General features: G+C 41.6%; 1 protein-coding gene across 2 annotated transcripts in view; it reads right to left on the reverse strand.

The window, feature by feature from the left end:
- zeb2b (zinc finger E-box binding homeobox 2b) overlaps positions 1–20,000 on the reverse strand; it is a 90,742-nt gene that overhangs the window by 5,887 nt on the left and 64,855 nt on the right. Inside the window, exons 3-9 of one of the 2 annotated variants that reach the window (XM_084129979.1) lie at positions 16,068–16,310; positions 12,228–12,296; positions 9,443–9,637; positions 7,806–8,020; positions 5,667–5,775; positions 3,510–5,488; positions 1,525–1,627 (exon numbers count right to left, since the gene is read on the reverse strand). In XM_084129979.1, coding sequence (XP_083986105.1) covers positions 1,525–1,627; positions 3,510–5,488; positions 5,667–5,775; positions 7,806–8,020; positions 9,443–9,637; positions 12,228–12,296; positions 16,068–16,310 — 2,913 coding nt within the window. Of the gene's footprint in view, positions 1–1,446; positions 1,628–3,509; positions 5,489–5,666; positions 5,776–7,805; positions 8,021–9,442; positions 9,638–12,227; positions 12,297–16,067; positions 16,311–20,000 lie in introns of both variants that reach the window. The other variant, XM_084129978.1, reaches the window with a different exon arrangement.

Consider the following 20,000-nt stretch of genomic DNA (forward strand, 5'->3'; position numbering starts at 1 on the left):
TACAGTTCTTGCTTGAGATTTCTGAGTGAAAACATGCCTTGATTATTTTAACCTCTTTTTCAACAATTTACCAGTTACATTAAACATTTAAAATCTAACCTTATGATGGTTAAATGATGGAAAAAGAAATAAGAGCAAATACTTAAATATCAAAATGCATATTAAATATTAAAGGGAGAAAAAATACTGCAATATAATTGTTTCAGCTTTATCACACAGCTGGACAAGAGCTGACCGCAAACAGCAGAGAGGGGGGGGGGGGGGGGGGGGTAGCATGAGCGAGAGAGAGAGAGAGAGAGAGAGGAGAGGGGGGGGGGGGGGGGATGGCATGAGCGAGAGAGAGAGAGAGAGAGGGAGAGAGAGGAAACAGATGTATTCAAGTCAATGGATTCATTCCCATGTCCTTCCAGACTGACTGTAAACGGTGATGCAAGAGAAAGAAACTGTGTGTGTGTGTATGTGTGTGTGTGTGTGTGTGTGTGCCGCTGAGTGTGTTCGGTCAGTTCTGGAGATTCTGGAGACTCTACTTCCTCTCACCGCCGAAACAACACTATTGCCTTTACAAAGCTTATATGTGTGAAGTGCTATTATATTTTATGAATTTAATTCTTGATGTTTCATGATAAATCATTGTGTTTTTAACCATATGCAGTTTTATCTGTATATGCACAAACAATCATTTCATGGTTTTCAGTTGCAAAATATTTTTTTTTTTTTTCTAATGGATTTCTTTTGAAAATAAATTACATAAAAATAAAAAAATAATCTACAGCACACATCGCATTTATAATTGTATGATCATTTCTCTGGATTTCTACTAGCGCTGTTCAAAGCCATTGTGACCATTTTTAGACCTATAATGTAAAATATATATTTAAACAAATATACTGTTGCACTTTTCTGTGTAATACTTTAACACAGTGCATACACTTGTGAATTATTGTATTCATATCAAGTGTAAATCAACCAAACAATTAAATAAGTGTCCAGTTTTTCAAAACATGTGCCAATTTATTCCACATAATTCTCCGTTCATACAGTCGTCCAAAAACTGTGTCAAAGAAAAATAAAAGTGTGTTGTGAAAGTGAATGTATTCTTGACTAACAGTGGGAATGAAATGTTGATTCCCAGACGTTCCAGAGATTATTCAGTCCAGCTTTTTGTTGCTTTGTTTTTTTTGTTTTTTTCTAACTGTATAATTTTGCTTAATTATTGTCTTAAAGTCAGTGTCATGTTTTGCCACATTAATTACATTTACAAATACTCTCACTGACTGTCAACAGGAGAGAAACATGTTAGTTTTTACTTAAAAAGGAAATAAAAAAGAAAAGATGATTAAGATAGTGGAAAAAGACAGAGCGAAAGAAAGAGAGCAAGAAGCAGCGTGAATATCGTGGAGTTAGACAGACAGTTATTAAATGATGTGTCTAGAACAGTATATATACCTGTGTGTTCATATTTGTGTCTGAGGAGGGAACTGCTCTTCTGGAATGTTTTGTCGCAAAGGTCACACGCGTACATACCACTTTCTGTTTTCTTAATCTTCTTCCTGGACAGACAGGCCTCGGGGTCGGCCATGTCGTCGAGACTGCTCAGATAATCAGCCGGCCCGTCGAGGAGCTCGCTCTGCAGAGAGACAGCATCGTCAGATCCGTCAGTTCAGGGAGATCTGTCCCGCCGGCACGCTACGCGCACGCCGCGCTACACACACACTCATGAGCGTCAAACAACACACTACTGCTGCTGTACTATAATACACAACGTGATCTAACCACGCTACACACACTCATGAGCGTCAAACAACACACTACTGCTGCTGTACTATAATATAATACACAATGTGATGCATTTGTATTTTCAATGATGCTTTCTAATGAAAACTGTTGATGTTAAACTACTATTTTCACTCCATGGTGCAACAACAATAAAGCACAAATTAATAAGCATTAAAATACCCCCCCCCCCCAAAAAAACTTGCTGCTGTAATATAATATAATATAATTTATAATATAATACACAACGTGATGTATTTGTATTTAAAATTATGATTTCTAATGAAAACTGTTGATGTAAAACTGTACTATTTTCACTCCATGGAGCAACAACAATACAAGCACAAATTAATAAGCATTCAAACACAACAAACATGAAGAAAAAAACAACTTTCTGCTGCCACAATCATCTATTGTAACAAATATAATATAATATAATATAATATAATATAATATAATATAATATAATATAATATAATATAATATAATATAATACACAACGTGATCAAATAATATAATTTATTCGTATTTTTAATGATTATTTCTAATGAAACTGTTGCTGTTAAACTGTAATATTTTTTTTCTGAGAATCTATTATACGGCAAAATAAAATAAACCACAGAATAGATCAACAGAGAACTTACTCGTTTCATCTATTTCATTGTCTTTTATATATATGTTTTACATAAAGTGATTCATATTTCACATTTTAATATGAACACAATATGCATTTCTCAGCTAAAACTGGAGCAGAAGTCTGAAGAATTAAACATTAAAATGTTTGTGACCTGAAAAAAAAAAAACACATGTAAAGGCAGGATATTGCAAATGAGGCCTTTCTCTCTTCTTAATCACACCTTATTCCATATATTTGCATTCAAATTTGGTTTAATTTCATACATGAAAGGGTGTTAGCGCAGTATTTATCTGAGCAGAGATTACCCCGATAGGCTTAAACTTAAATTAATGGGGAAAAAATATTATTACATTAGAAGCTAATAATAAGAAGAGAGTCTTAGTAGGGAATATTGCCACAGTCCTCTAATTTCAAACGGTAATGATTAAATCAAGAGAGGCATAAAATGGCCAGAACCGCAGCGACGATGCCCTCATTAAGGACAGCCGGCATCGGACTGACAATACTTCCATGCACTCTCTTTTAAAAAGCCCTGCGCTATCGTTCCGCAATCAATTTGAGCTAAATGCCCTTAGCTGTATTTTTAAAATCTAATTTAATAACTTAGAATAGGAAACATTATTAATACTTTTTTATCAGAATGGTTTCCCCGATGTTAAACAGCCCTCAGCGCTGAGCTGTAATGAACATGGGGAGTGTGCATTATTAATCTTTATGCTCAAACTCATTTGAGCTTTTCTTTCTGTAGAAATATAAGGAGGGGAAAGGAGCAAAATTAAAAAGGGGGTTAACAGGCGCATCTGAACACCTGCTTCTTTGACGTGTTCTGCTCTCAGTGTCTCGAACGAGGCACTCGACACAGCCGTCACCGCTAAAAGAGCCGGCGCTCGGCACTCGAGGCATTGACGTCTACCGCAGTTCTCTCTCACTGCCTCGTACGCCACTGGGCGTGAGGTGAGCTCCCCTCTCTAACTCTCTCTCTCTCTGTCTGAGTGGCTTTTAATTAGTGTCTGAATGAAGCCGAGCGCCACTCACCAGAGGGCTAGAAAAAAGAAACACAAGGCCTGAGGGTTTATGAAGGAGCGAGTCTGGTATTTACCTGGAATCCTGGCTTCCGCTGGTATTTTCTCCTCTGTTGCATCTCTGCAAAGCTGGCCGCTCCTGCTGTGTATGTGTAGGCCATGTGCGGCAAGAAGCTGATCTGGTCGAGACTGGGATAGGGTCTCAGTCCTGGGAGACTGGCTTGCACCGGTGGCATGAACGTAGGGGGTGGAAATGCGCTTTGGGGAGGCAAAGAGGTGTACAGGGGTTTGCCAGCGAAGGGGTTCAAACCAAACATGGGGCTTGAGCTTTTGTCCAGATTGCTGTGTGCATTAGGGCTGCCGAACTCCTTCTTAGAGAGATACGCCAGGTTGAGCGGCTCGTCCGCGTGCTCGCGGGGCGTCATGACGTGGTTATGGTCAGTCGGGGTGATGCTCAGCTTGGGTTGGCTTTTCACAGTCAAGATGTGCTTTGGCTCCTTCATGAGCTTTGGCAACGAGAGGTCGAGAGGCTCGGCCTGCAGGTCCTCGGAGGTGAAGCTGTTGGGCGTGTAAGAGCTAGTGTGGGAGTTTTTGGAGGAGGCGGACGACAAGTTAAGAGGAGATGGAGTGTTGCTTCTGGAGTGGTCCAGCTTACCGCCCAGATGCTTGTGGTTGGAGAACTGGGAGGTTTTGGAGAGCCTGAGTGGGGTGTCGCAGTTGTTGTGAAGCTCAGGGATGGAGGGGGATGTGTTACGGTCAGTGCCTTTGACCAGGGACATCGGGGAGCGGATTCCTAACAAGTCTTTAGTGGGCGTGTGAGCGGAGACCGGATGACCAGACTCCACGTGGTTCCTATCTAACGGAGGAGTCCTGGAATTAGAGTACTGAAAGACTTTCCTTTGCTCAAACCACTCTTTCACAAACTCCTGCGGAAGGCCGACCGCTATGGAGATTTTCAGTAGTTCGTCTGAGTTGGGCTCCATGTTCATGGCGAAATAAGCTTTCAGCACTGACATGTGGTCCTTGTAGGGACTGATCGGGCCGTTCATGGCCTTATCATGGTGTAAAAGGCCATGCTTCTCAGCAAAATAGCCGGGTTTGTTGGTCGTGGCGTTCTGAGCGGGCTGAAGCACAGCTTTTATTTCCTCGTTCATCTTGCAAAGGTAACGCTCATGCTGGTGCAGGGGAATGGGACCAGGAAAGGTCTCTTTGCAATATTGGCAGGAAAACGGTGTAAACATTAGATTATTATTCTCATGCGATTTGTCCTCTATACCTAAATCTAGCATATGATTCGCCTTCTCTTTCTTGATATTGCTAATTTGCCTCTTAGAGTCGTTAGTCAAGCTCTGAAGGCAGGCTTTGGCTTCGTTGACCTTCTCAAGCGTGTAGTCTATGATGCTCTTGGTGGCTCCGTTGTGGCTGATGAGTGGAAGAGTGTTTTGGGGTCCACCGTGAGAGGCGAGGCCTTGCTTCTGTTCCTCTATGTGGGAACCCAACTCCTTCATGTATGCCTTCAACTTGGAGATCTCCTCTGGCTTGCAGTCCATCTTTTGTCGACAAACTGTGTTGTCCACGATCTGCAGGACTTTCTGTACCTCGCTCAGGTTGTTTCCCAGTGATGGGTATCCCAACATTTGTGCCTCCATACTCATGCCCAGGTGTTGAAGGGGACTCTGGGAGTTGTGAAATCCCAGTGGACTGCCTCCCCTAATACCCCCGTTCAGGAACGGGCTGCCCGTACCGTAGCCGTGAGAGGCCATCATCAGCTTATAGTCGTTGAAGTCCAGTGGTTCAGATTTGATGTTGAGGTGGTTGGACTGGTCTTGCAGGCCGAGCGGTTTGCCATTCTCCAGTTTGTGTCGTAGCTGTGAAATGGCAGTGTTTGTAGGGGAGGAAGATGCAGAGGTTGGAGATGAACCCGTCTTCAGGTTGTTCCTCACTCTGCCGTTGATGGCGATCAGTCCGATGCATTTCTTGCTGCTTATGTGTGAACTGTAGGATCCGGAGTGTGAGAATCGTTTCTTGCAGTTTGGACATTCGTATGGCTTCTCACCTACAGTGAAGAAAGGCAAAGAAGTGAGAGATTGCACTGCTTTCAAAGTAATGAGTCATCTAACGAAACTTCTCATGAAAAGTTGGCTGGGACAAAACAAACAACCAATTCATTCTGATCTAGAATCAAAGCATTCTTAACTAAGGCAATGGGTAATGAAAGAAAGAAAAGGACATACCACTGTGTATCCGTAGGTGCTCCTTTAGATGGTGTTTGTATTTGAAGGCCTTGCCACATTCAGTGCATTTGAACTTGCGGTTGCCAGAGCCCTGGTTGAGAATCTGGTGCTGTGGACGAGAAAATATTCACATGAGCTTCTCTTACACAAACACACAATCACACACTACAGGCAAGATTTCAGTGAATAAATTCACGACAGGCCAAATGGCTCCCATTGCAAAGCATCGTCTTGCTTTGCTTGGGTGCATTTGAGCAGCGATAACAGAGGATCTCATACCTTTTCATTTCCTGACTCTAGAGCCAGAAACGCTGCATTGGCAGCGGAAAAAAAAAGAACAAAAAAATCCCATTTCCAAGACTTTTTTCCTCATTAGGGAGGCATAAATGATCCACTTCATCTAATTTAGCATAATCGTTCCAAATAAATCTTGCATATTTAACCAACACATCCTTCAGATACCTGAGCAAAGAGTTCATTACGCAAAAAGGTGGGCTCACATAAATGTTGCAATTTCGTAATTGGGACGCAAATTTGTAGACTGTTTAAAGGCTTCAAACGTCTCTTTAATAATGCGTGAATGCGGCTTGTAGGCAGGCACTTCATTTGCTGTTCAAAGGTAGAACATGAACGCTGCACCCCTCGCATTTGCAATTCAAAGCAGAGCCTCGAAAATCAAAATATAATAACAATAACAACAACAACAACAATACGGGCGTCAGTGCGGAGAAGCGGAGAGCACACCAGGCGAGCACAATTAATTCAGAGTGGGAGGTGAGTATGTCGAACGGGCAGAGGAACACAAAAGGCCTGTGAGCGCCGCCCATGATCGGCTCCGACAACTGGTGGGGAGAGAGAGGCCCGCATTCCACTGGAGACAGATGGCATAAAGCACAGGACACAGGGAGGATTGTTCAAACAGCGGCAACCTTCAAACATCAAGCGGGGAGCCGTGCGGCCCACGCCGGGGAGGGACCCCACCATTCGCTCATATGTTGCTGAGTCGCATAAACAAACAGCAACAGCTGCTTTACGCCCCCCACCTTCCCTCTGAGGATGAAGGCAGGTTTTAGTCCTGCCATTACCCTCGATGTGATACAGTCACTCCGCCGGTCTAATTGTGACTGGCAGCAGCGAGAGGAGAGGGATTTTTCCACCCGGTGTGATACTGTCGCGCTCACAAGTGTGTCAAGCACGATGTGGGCGGAGCATTTGATTGGGTATTTGCATATTTGTCGTGCACAGCACGTAAAAATCAGCTTTACCGGTAGACCAGACGCTCTAGTGTATATCCTGACTGATTTCAGTGGATTTCGGGTTTTCAGACAACAGCAAATTTTCAACGGGAAAGTCTTTCAAGATGAAGCGCACAAACAAAGACCAACAAATAGGAAGTAATTTGTGGATTAGAGAGGTCACGGGTGCAGAATGGGCCATCTGTTTATGTTTTGAGCGGCCCGTGGCATCAGGTGAAGAAGTTGGCAGCTCATCGTGTATCAAATCATTCTGTTCTAGTAAGAACGTCATGTCTGAGAGATAAAAGAGCGGCTGTACCTCAGCTCAGATGATTACATGAGCGACTGTGATGCCACACTACACTTGTGAAGATAAGTTTGAAGTAGCTTAGTCTCCGGAGACTCATTTTACATTGTTTTACACTGACCTGCTTTATCCACCAGAAGACACCCAGTGTCTCTACCTGTTTACACAGGGGAATGCAACAGCCACAACAACCCACATAATGTGTGTAAATAATGCTTCAACAGATTGTTAAGAGATAAAACGCTGAGTGCTTGACTTGCGTTTATCATTTACGCACATGGAAATTATGATGTGTTACTCTGTCACCGCGGAGAAACTGATTTTTAAAGAACATAAAAAAGCAAACCTAAAGAGCGGATACAATTTCTAAATTGGAAATTAACATAGTCATTCGATCGTGAATATAAGACTTGCAGAATCATATCAGAGCAGGCCATCAAAAAACCATTTAGACCTCAATTAAGGCTATAACCATTAAAAGATCTGCATCTTCAAAATGCCATGAAAAATTAATAATGATTGCCAATCAAAATGATATCTTTTCTCAGAGGGAATACAGCGCATTAGATGTAGAGAGAGAGATGAAGTTCGGCTCACCTGATCTCGTCCTGGCTTGTGTGTGGCCATATGTCTCTCCAGCTGAGTGCGGTAAGCAAACGTGTAGCTACACAGAGGGCAGGCGAAGTTCTCCTCGTTTTTCTCATGCCGGTACTTGATGTGTTCCTTTAGGGAAGTCAAGCGTTTGTAGCCCCGGTCGCAGTAGGGGCAGGTCAACAGTTGGGCGAAAGCATCTGGAGTTCCAGGTGGCAGGTCTGCAGAAAGAGAGAGAAGGGCAATGGGCCAAAAGGTCAGCAAACCAATGGCAGTGAATGGGCACTGTGCCCAGGCTGGTATGAGGAGGTATCTGTACAATCTGCTCCGCTGTGTGCCATCGTCAAGGTTGGCACTGCCACCCATACACACACTCACGCCAATGCATGGACACACACTCACAGTAAGTGCACTCGAAATTCACACGATTCGCTGAGTTTTGCTCATGGGCTTTATGTGATGGAAGAAATGCAACACGCTCTTTTCCACTCTTTATATGAGAACGTACTAGTGATAGACAGATATGTCAGCCAGGCCAATTATTTTGGATTATATTTGGCCAATTATAAGATGATTGGCACTGGCCAATAACTGCAGCCAATTAAAATAAATAAAAGTAAAAAGTAAAAAAAGTGGTAGTGTCAGTTCCAAAGTGGATAATGCATATGTTCAGTAAATATTGTAAAAAAAAAAAAGATTTATAAAAGAAACTGTGTCCATCTTATCTGCTATCATTAAATATGCTTTTCTGTAGCTCAAACAGTAGAGCGTTGGCGCTTGCAATGCCATGTAAATGTAAATATTATGGCAAAAATGAGAATAGTTTCGGCCACCCTGCTCTGTAGACGCATTCATTTAGAAAAAAACAAACAAACATATTCTGCACATTGCTGGTTCTATGCAGTTTATGTTAACATTAAATTTAGACAATATTTTGAGCAGTATAATTTTGATGCAGTGTTGGGTCGCCACTTGACGTCCAATGTTAAATAAGGGTCTTGAAGCAGAAGTCAAGTCAAGTCGCCTTCATTTATACAGCGCTTTAACTATACAGACTGTTTCACAGCAGCTTTACAGTGATAACAGGAGATTACAGTAACAGAGATTAGGCTTTACAGCAGATCTAGAATAAAGTTATTGTCCAGATAAAGTTAGTTTTGATTGATTCACTTCCGTTGTAAAGATCAATAGTTATTAACTTAGGGGCCGCTAACACACACCGTTCTCACAGAAAACAGAAACTTTTAATGCGTTCTGGACGTTCATTTGCACGACAACAGTGTTTGGTGCTCGAGAACACAACCTTTGAAATAAGCAGATGCTAAACACAGAATTAACCTTGACTTCTTTAGACTATTTTGGAATAAACTGCTGCTAACCCAAACTGGCTAAAAGCATTTGTTTACACTGGTTTAAACGTAGACGCAGTGCGATCGCTGGCGCGCTCGGGGCCAGTTGTGTTCTCTACGCTGTAATGGCTTCTGGTGGCTCGCACGTCTAATTTTTCACACGTTCTTCATAAGAGAGGTATGCGGCGTAACCCCCTCGGGACGGGAGATTTGGGGTTCATGATTTCACCACTCGGACAGCTGGCCCTCGCTCTAAAGGTAAACACTCAGACGACAGCTGGCCCGCGCTCTCACCGTTCTCCTCGTGTCCGTGGGCTTCGGGCGTGGCGAGCCGGGATCGGGACAGTTCCTCCGGAGCCTCGGGGTAGATGATGGCTGTGTCTCCTCTCTGGAGGTATTCGGCAATGCTGACCACATGACTTTCACTGTCAACCAGTTTACGCTTCCCGAAGAAATCCTCAAACTCAGTAGCGCAGTGGACGCTCTTCACTAGAGACACACACACACACACACACAGAGAGAAAGCCTTTAAATAAAACCTGCATCCATGTGAGAAATATAGTGCATTGAAAGGTGATGGAAACATGCGGCAGCATCTGTGATAAAAGAACGCAGGAACATTAGAGAAATGTTCTGGGAGGGATATGTCTAAATTACTGCCGTATCTAGCCACCTAATGGCCACTAAAATAAGAAATATGACTTAATCTAACGGGAGAACCATTCGAATTGTGGGAAAGCTTTTAACGATAAACCCTTTTTCTACTTTTAAATGTATTAGAGGCAATCAGACATGGAGCAGAAAGGATGTATGCCGTAATCCCAACATCGCCTCTGAGTTCTCTAATCAAACGCCTAACTAGGCGGATTCAGATTTAAAAATGGGAGATTTTTTATGTGAAAATGCATTTCTTTTGGCATTTAGAAAAATGAATGAAAATGCAAAAAAAAAAAAAAAAAAAATATCACAAATTTAATTTCTCAGCTGTTTCTCCTAGAGAGCAAACGAAGAGTTCCTGAGGAAATTGCATGCATCTCTTCTCGAGTTTCAGAAGACATCTTAAAAATTGTGCAAATATATCAATATATAAATATATCAGATATATCAAAGTCAGAAATTCAAATGAAGAGATCTCAATATGAACTCAAACGTTTCTCATCGAACGAGCCGATCTGCTCTATATATATAATCTGCATTGCTCTACACTGAATGACAACTAATGAATCATTTGGGTCTATGAGACAAGGTGTGCAAAAAAGCGCAGCATCGGGTGTAAAAATATGTATATTTGGATGTATATAGGAGAAAAAATAATAATGCGACTTATAAAACCGTATGAAGCCAAGGCCCTCGAGAGTTAAGGTTAGGGTTAGAGAGTGCCTTGGATTGATACGTATTTAGGAATCATTGGGGTCTGTTTTGATTTTTAGGAGAATCATCTGAGAAAAACATGAAACTTAACCAAGTCCTGAGCTATGCAAGAGAATCCCATGAGCTTCAAAGCGTCTTAAATAAAGAGTAATAATTGTTCTCTACAAGAGCAGACGCAGGAAACTGAAGGTGTTCTCTGTTATTATCTAACAGAATAAATAGCTCTGACAGGTCCGTCAGACAAGTTAAACATTACGTGAGAGAGACAGCGCATGTTGGACTTGAGTTTTATAAGCTACCTTTTAATTAGGATGAGCTTGTGTAAGGTATAAACTCTGTCGTGAGGTTTGTCTGACAGTAAACATTTTATCGTCTCATTTGTGCAAAGGTCGAGCCGCTGGACTGTGTCGCTGTCAAAAATGTCTTGAAAATGTCAGAGAGCCGGCAGCCCTTTAACATTATTTAACAGAGCAAATGATTTCCCTCCTCTCTCATTACTCGCCAGCGTTCACGTGAACACGCGTGAGCGACAGATGAACACGTTTAGCTGCTCGCTGGTGTGGGTTCTGCGGCTTACATGATCTAAACAAATCGAGTTTACGCACAAATTAGATTTTGGCCTGAAATGCGATTTGGGGAAGTTCGCGCTCGCAGAAGAAAGCAGTGTAAAGTCTTCAGTTGCTAATGTTCTCCTTCTGTCGCTGGAGTGGAGATCGTGGGCCGACTCGAGGTGTGTGTCTCTGGAGTGTGTGTCTAACATTAGAAAGCTTTATTAAAACTACACATCCCTCCTCCTGAAGTACATCACCAGTGACAGCTCATGGAAACTGATCTCAAACAGAGAGTAGGAATCACTCGAAGATTGTGGATTCAGATCTAGCTGAAGTGCAGCGATGATACTTCTCAGCAGAAGAACAGTGTTCAGGATCGTGAGTTCAGGTTTGTGTGGCATTCAAACACTAATAACACTGTTAAACAGCACATATTCTGCTTTTGTCCCATGTTCATCTTTCTTTGTATTATAATTAATGAGAATGAAATGAAAGTTACCCATTAGAATAATGAGAATTACAAACAAACAAAAGGAAAGTGTCTGTTCACACACAGTCATGAAAGTTAAGATGTGTCTAACTGTCATTAGAATATCTTAGAATAATCGCATAATAATGCAGAAAACTCTTAATGCTCCTAAAAATAAGCTTAAAGAGGATCTAATGTGCTTTTTTCCATCTTCCTTTAGTGTGTAATGTTGATGTTTGATCATGAAGAAGCTCCAGTTCTTCTCTACATCAGTGTCAGTGTTTCTGAACTCCTGAAACGCCTCCATTGTAGTCTTGAGTTTCTTCCGGGAACACGTCACAATATTCCTCATTATAATAATTAATGCGCAGAATAAAGGGGCGGGGCCTGGTTGAGTTAGTTAGTAGTGTGTTAAACTGGCGGTTATGGAAAGGGACTCGAAGCGCTCGACCAATCATAACACACTGCTCCAGCCGACCAATCAGAGTACAGTGTGCTTTTCAGGAGGAGGGGCTTCATAGAGACAGGAAGTAAACAGAGCGTTACTGACAGACTGGGAAGAGAGGAGCCGCAACAATGGAGAATATGAGGAGAATAATCAACATTCAAGTTCTAGTAGAGCCGGAAACAAAAAAATATGATTTTTAATATGATTCTTTAAAAATGTCAAGTGACTCAACACACTCACCTGTACCGTTCGCAACCGGCTGCAAAGTGGCATCGGGTCCCATAGTGTCATAATCTCCCTTCAGTTCATCTGAGAACGAGACAGACAGAAGAGTCTATTAACACACTCTCACACTGCATCTGGCGGAAAACATCTCGTTCTGCATCTCAGGACTCACAGCGACCCACTTATTTACACTGACAACACACACACACACACACACACACAGCAGAGGAACGAGCCGAGCACGCTGGGAAACAAGAGAGAGCAAACTCAGCTCAAGAATGTTCCATCCACCTGAACAAGCAAACACACACACACACACACACAGAGAGAGAGAGAGAGAGAGAGAGAGAGAGAGAGTGTGTGTGTGTGTGTGTGTGTGTCTTCAGTTCACTGATCCGACTCTGGCACAGAAACTAAACACTGAGTCTCTAATTAAACCACTGACAACATGAGAAACACAAATGCAGAAAACACACACTTCAGTATCATTATTCTGAGATCATCTATCTGTGTTTTCACCTGTTGCTGAACCTCCTGTCTAATACCATCATCCATTAATATCACAGATGATTTACCATAACGACGTTCACTGTCAACAAAATGAATAATCAGTTTATAATCAAAATCGACTCTATTTACTTCTTTAATAAACGCACCTGGACTTCCCTGCAATCCACAGTTAGGATTGTTCTCGTTTCTGTCGGTTTGGCTATCAGTGTTTCAGGGGAACATGGGAAGTGTTCTGGGCTGGTGTTTGAGCGAGCTCTCGTCTGAGTAACAGAGACCCGAGCTGAATCTGTTCCTCATGATGATTCATCTCGAAACATCTGAAAACACACGGCTCCCGTCAGGACCGTCAGGACCGGGAGAACGAGGGAGAGGAAAACAAGCAGGCCAGGTGATTTACTTCAGCTTTCTGTCAGTGATAACAGTGTCACACACTAGAGACGGGCATTATGGGAGATGAGAGCGAGTCAAGGACGAATCTGACTGACCGGAGCAAACACACGAGGAGAAGAGAGAGAGAGAGGGAGAGAGAGCTTATCTCAGGACTGAGCTATGAGTCGAGGTACCAGAGCAGACACACCGGCACCAAACGCTGGAGAACACACACACACACACTGAGGAAATGCCCACAAGTTTGGAAAGAGAGCATAACAGAGGAGAGAGAGAGAGAGAGAGAGAGAGAGAGAGAGAGAGAGAGAGAGAGAGAGAGAGAGAGAGAGAGAGAGAGAGAGAGAGAGAGAGAGAGACTTTGGCTTCTTCCTCTGGAGCTAATGAACGTCACCCAGCAGCGCAGAAACATGGCCGTGGTTTTTATCACACACACACACACACACACACATCATGGAATTGCAACACAGCGGAATCACAGACATTCCGGCTCCAAGAGGGTTTATCAAATTAAAGGAATGTTCCGGGTTCAATAGGAGTTAAGCTTTATCAACAGCATTCGTGGCATCATGTTGAAAATAATGACAACAACTCTATCACTGACTATCAGAGTCTACGCTAATACTGTGGACATAATATTCAAATATATATACAAAAACAAACAGTAAATGCAGAATACAGGACTGTAGTTGATTAAGAGTGTGCGGAAGGGTTATTATCGTTAACAAAAACTAAAACCATAAAAAATACAATTTCTGTTACTTATAATACAATAAATGTTCATTGAAAAAAAAAATACTTAAACTTATTTTATCACAATAATTATTATTATTATTATTTAACATTTCTAAATTTTGTTGAAGTACTAAAATAGCTAAAACTAAAATTGAAATAAAAATGTATAAAAACTATACATATATATTTTTTAAATCTAATAAAAATGACAAAAAGACAACAAAGTTACTAAAATTTTAAATAAAATTAAAATAAAAACTGAAAATTTAAAAAATAATAATTAAATTCAGAATATAATAATAATAATAATAATAATAATAATATCTTGTGCGGCTGGGATATTATCATTAACTAAAACTAAAACCATTAAAAATAAAATTTCTGTTACTTACAATAAAATAAATTTTAATTGAAATAAAATAAAATAAATACTTAAATTTATTTTATCACAATTAATATTAAACATTTCTCATTTTTGTTGAAGTACTAAAATAACTCAAATCAATAAACTCAAATAAAAAAAAAAATATATAAAACTATATAGACATTTTTAAATGATTATTTATTTGTATTTATTTTTAAGATGATTAAAATCTAATAAAATTTACAAAAAAAAAACACACAATAACCTTTAAATAAAATTTAAATAAAATCTGAAAAGATTTAAATATAAAACTAAATAAGAACTAAAATATAATAATAATAGTATCTAGTATGTTGGTTTGATCGTGTTATTTGCCCTGTGCTGTGAGGTGTTCTCTGCGAGGTCCTGGAACAGAAGTGTGGGAAACCCCGGACCAGAGGCAGTGAAACACACGGACTCTCCGGAGCGCGTCGACGGCCTGTAAATAATGAAGCGCTGCTCGACTGGAGGAAGATCAGACTTCACAGTATTCCTAACACCACAACCCAGGCTCTTCTTCTCTTTTTTTGGGGCGTATTAAATTTTTAGCCTCCCGAACGCCCCCTCTTTCTCTCGGCTCTGTGCACAGCTAGTTCATTAGCAGAAATGAATAGCGAAGAAGTGCTCATTTAGATGGTCTGTCTTCCATGGGCTCTCACACTCCTATGTTTCTGTCATACGCTTCTAAGAATCATTGACTCTTATTACACATGTAAATGGCTATCATAAAAATAAAAATTTCATTTAAGATTCTTAATGACTTGAGCAGCAGCCTGGCCTCCCTTAATGATTACCTCTCTCCCTCATTAAGAGTATTTATCTCTCTGCGTCTCTGACTGCACCAGTGATGCTTGCAGGAGGAAACCGGGAGCGCGTTTACACCGACGCTCCGCAATTAACACAAACCCAACGATTACAGACACAAACACACGCCATAATTAAAGAGGAACTGGAGGCTGAGAGCAGGTTTCAGATCCATATCTAGCAGAGGGGCGTGTCTTAGAGAACAGGGGGTGTGTCAAATATAACAGGGGGTGTGTCTTCAATGGAAGGGCCGTGTTTTAGAAAACGATGCACTGGAGGCTGAGAGCAGGTTTCAGCACCAAATCGTGTCTAAGGGGCGTGTCTAAGAGAATAGGGGGCGTGTCTAATATAACACGAGGCGTGTCTAAGATAACAGGGGGCATGTCTAATATAACAGGGGGCGCGTCTAAGAGAACAGGGGGCATGTCTAAGAGAACAGGGGCGTGTCTAAGAGAACATGAAGCGTGTCTAAGATAACAGGGGGCATGTCTAAAATAACAGGGGGCGTGTCTAAGAGAACATGAAGCGTGTCTAAGATAACAGGGGGCATGTCTAAAATAACAGGGGGCGTGTCTAAGATAACAGGGGGCATGTCTAAAATAACAGGGGGCGTGTCTAAGATAACAGGGGCATGTCTAATATAACAGGGGGCGTGTCTAATATAACAGGGGCGTGTCTAAGAGAACAGGGGGCATGTCTAAGAGAACAGGGGCGTGTCTAAGATAACATGGGCGTGTCTAAGATAACAGGGGGCATGTCTAAAATAACAGGGGGCATGTCTAATATAACAGGGGGCGTGTCTAATATAACAGGGGGCGTGTCTAAGATAACAGGGGGCATGTCTAAGAGAACATGGGGGGTGTCTAAGAGAACATGAAGCGTGTCTAAGAGAACATGGGGCGTGTCTAAGAGAACACAGGGCATGTCTAAGAGAACATGGGGCATGTCTATTAGAAAAGGGGGTGTGTCTTCAACATAAGGGGTGTGTTTTAGATATTAAAAAAGAGGGCGGAGCTCACCGGTTCCGTCGACTGACGCACTCAGCAAGTCGTTTTCGTTCCAAAGGTTCTCTATTCCACTGTCCTTCATATCATCTTCATCATCCACGGTCTTCGTCAGGAGGGCGTGTCCCAGGGTCGGGGAGGGCGGGGCCACGGACTCATGATTGACAGGGCTGATGGGACTCCCCTCCTCCGACACCAGGAGTCTGTCTTCTTCTTCAGTCTCCGATCCCGTTTCTACCACGTTCTCAAAGTCCAACACTGTGGAGAAAAATACACACATGATCAATATTACAGATTATAACACAAAATGATTATGATCTCACCGAAATTTTTATACATAATTGAGAACTTTATTCGTGGATTGTTTAAATTTGGTGAGAGCGAGCATTTTTACATTATTAAAAAACCTTTCATTACTTTATTTTTTATTTTTATACCAGATCTACAAATGAGGACGTCCATAAAGAGAGGTTTGTGGAGATTTGTCAGGTTTTGGTCACTTCTGGGTACAAATTTGTCCCCAAAATATAGAAGGTACACACACATACACACACACACACACACACACTCACAGCCCAGTCTATATTAACATTCCCCCATGGACACACAGATTACACTAGGAATTTCTGTTCCTAACATGATCTTTGGCTAATCCACTGGTCTGCACTTGCCTCCTGAACAACTGCACAACAGGTGCAAATTAAAATGAAAACGGTGTGTGTGTGTGTGTGTGTGTGTGTGTGTGTGTGTGTGCGCGCATATGACCTGGGCTGAATACCAATTGACAGAGGAAACAAAACCTTTTCAAGAGGTGTGACCACAAGGGTTTAGGCAAGTTCAGACTGAGTAATGCTCTCCGTGAGAGAAAGAGCGAGGGAGGAGAGGAGAAAGAGGGAGGGAAGGAATAAGAATAGAAAAGCCAAAAGAATAAGTGAGACATTCAGACTTGATGTGTGGTCCAGATATACCTTCAACACATCTACATTCACAACACCCTTCACACACTCACACACCGGATGTTGTAATTCTGGACAGAAATAGGCGGATCTGGAGCGAAAATCAGGATCACAAACGAGAAACATCTGAAGAAAATTCATGAGAACGACTTTGGACATGTTCTCAAGCCACACTGAAACACAGTTTATTATTTACAAATACTATGTACGTCAAATCAACATATTCATGAATTGTCAGCAAATTATAGATCATGTTTTCCACCATAAATTCTCCCAGTATTTAAACTATTACACACAATACTAAAGATGAGCTTTACAGCCTTGCAAAGTATTAGTTCGTTTTATTCATCAGGGACGCATTAAATTGATCAAAAGTGACAGTAAAGACAATTATAATGTTACAAAAGATTCTAATTCAAATAAATGCTGTTCTTTTGAACTTTCTATTCATCAAAGAATCCTTAAGAATAAAATATATGACGGTTTCCACAGAAATATGAACTATTTCAACATTTCAATCAAATTATTTGATAATAATCATAAATGTTTCTTGAGCATCAAATCATCATATTAGAGTGATTTCTGAAGGATCATGTGACACTGAAGACTGGAGTAATGATGCTGAAATTTCAGCTTTGATCACAGGAATAAATTACACTTTACTATATATTCACATAGAGAACAGATGATTTACATTAGAATCATATTTCACTGTTTTTACTGTATTTTTGATCAAATAAATGCAGGTTTCTTGAGCAGAAGAAACTCTTTCAGAAACATTAAAGAATCTGACCGACCCCAAACTTTTAATAACTTCTGACCGTTGCATCTGAGGAAATTGTGATGTCATAAAGACACTTTGGATTAAAACTAATAATAAGCATGTGCTCAAGAACAGGTTATGTAAAATGAATAACAGAGACAAGGAGAGAGAGAGAGAGAGAGAGAGAGAGAGAGAGAGAGAGAGAGAGAGAGAGAGAGAGAGAGAGAGAGAGAGAGAGAGAGAGAGAGAGAGCGCTTCCACACAAAGTAGAAATGACATCTTGAGAAGTTAAAAACAAAATCCATCAACTTTGTACTCGCTGCTGTGAGATTTGAAAGGCCGATGAATAATGATGGGTTGTGAGGAACTTCAGATGGAGTAAAACTCTTTGTTTGTCTGACAGACGCCGGTATTGTGCTTTTCAACACAATAATTCCAACCTGCTAAAGTCCCGGCAGCCATTACACAGATTCCTCACCTCCTCTAATCAGCTTTTGTGTTCTCGAGGGCAGACACAAAGAGAGATGATGTTTACTCGCTGGAGAAGTTGCTCTGATGACACTCTATTCGCCGCGCGTTCACGAGTGTCAGAGGAACAAAGGCGATTACGACTGCCATTCTGTCGTCTACCTGCTCCTCTGCTTTTCATCTCTAACAAATAAAAGGAACATCTCTCACTCCGATGCCACAGATAATTAAAATGACAATGCTAATTGCCCCAGTCACGTTAATGTTGGGCTTAACCTACGCGACGCTCGAGACAGGCCTGTCATTCTGCTAATCACACACACACACACACACACACTCGCGTTCTCCAGCACAACACACACTCACACACATATAAAACCATAGGAACTTGCTCAAAGTGAGTCTAAAACAGCTAAAACAGGCCTTTGACTGAGTTTCTGGGATAGTCCTAAAATGTCTCAGGTCGTATACGAGGGAGAGGTTATTATGTGAGTATAGGAGACCATAAGTCTCAATAGGAGTCCCTCAAGGCTCGATTCTTGCAGCACTCCTGTTCAACCTGTATATGCTCCCACTGAGCCAAATAATGAGAGAGAACCAGATCTCTTCCCACAGCTCTGCAGACGACACACAGATCTACCACAGCTATGCAGACGACACACAGCTCTACTTAGCCCTATCGCCTAACGATTACAGCCCCACTGACTCCCTGTGCCAATGCATTGATGAAGTCAACAGTTGGATGTGCCAAAACTTTCTTCAGTTAAACAAAGACAAAACTGAAGTCATTGCGTTTGGAAACAAAGATTCTCAAGGTGAACGCATACCTTCACTCTAGGGGTCAAACAACTAAACATCAAGTCAGGAATCTTGGTGTGTCTTTAGAGTCAGACCTTAGTTTCAATAGTCATGTCAAAGCAATAACTAAATCAGCATACTATCATCTGAAAAATATTGCAAGAATAAGATGCTTTGTTTCCAGTCAAGACTCAGAGAAACTTGTTCATGCTTTCATCACCAGCTTTTCATGGACTCCTCACTGGCCTTCCCAAAAACACAACAGTGTCAGCTCATACAGAACGCTGAGCAGAACCAGAACACATGAACACATCACACCAGTCCTCAGGTCTTTACACTGGCTCACCGTTACATGTAGGATTGGTTTTAAAGTATTATTACTGGTATATAAATCACTCAATGGCCCTCAATACATTGCAGATATGCTCACTGAATATAAACCCAACAGATCACTCAGATCACTAGGATCACATCAGAAACACCAAGGGGTCACTCTAAGCATGGCGAGTCTGCTTTAGCTATTATGCTGGAACCAGCTTCCAGAAGAGATCAGATGTGCTCCTACAGTCACATTCACATCCAGACTCAGAACACTTCTGGTTCACATCCAGGGCCCTATTTTAACAATCTGAAACGCAAGTGTCAAAGCGCAAAGCGCAAGTAACTTTGTGGGCGGGTCTTGGCGCTGTTGCTATTTTCCCAGCGGGATAAATGACTCTTGCGCCAGGCGCAAATCTAAAATGGGTTGGTCTGAAGTCGCTTCATTATTCATAGGTGTGGTTTGGGCGTATCGTGAAATAAACCAATCAGAGCGACATCTCACATTCCCTTTAAGAGCAGACGCGCTTTGTTCTAAAGCGGATTCCTATTATAACGGCGGATTTGCCAGGCGCGCGCCAGGAGCGGTTCACAGCCGAGGAGAGCAACGCTCTCGTCAGGGACGTTGGGGATGGAGAAACCCAC

The sequence above is a fragment of the Abramis brama genome (genome assembly GCF_963993115.1).
Source record: "Abramis brama genome assembly, chromosome: 11".
Classification (NCBI taxonomy): domain Eukaryota; kingdom Metazoa; phylum Chordata; class Actinopteri; order Cypriniformes; family Leuciscidae; genus Abramis; species Abramis brama.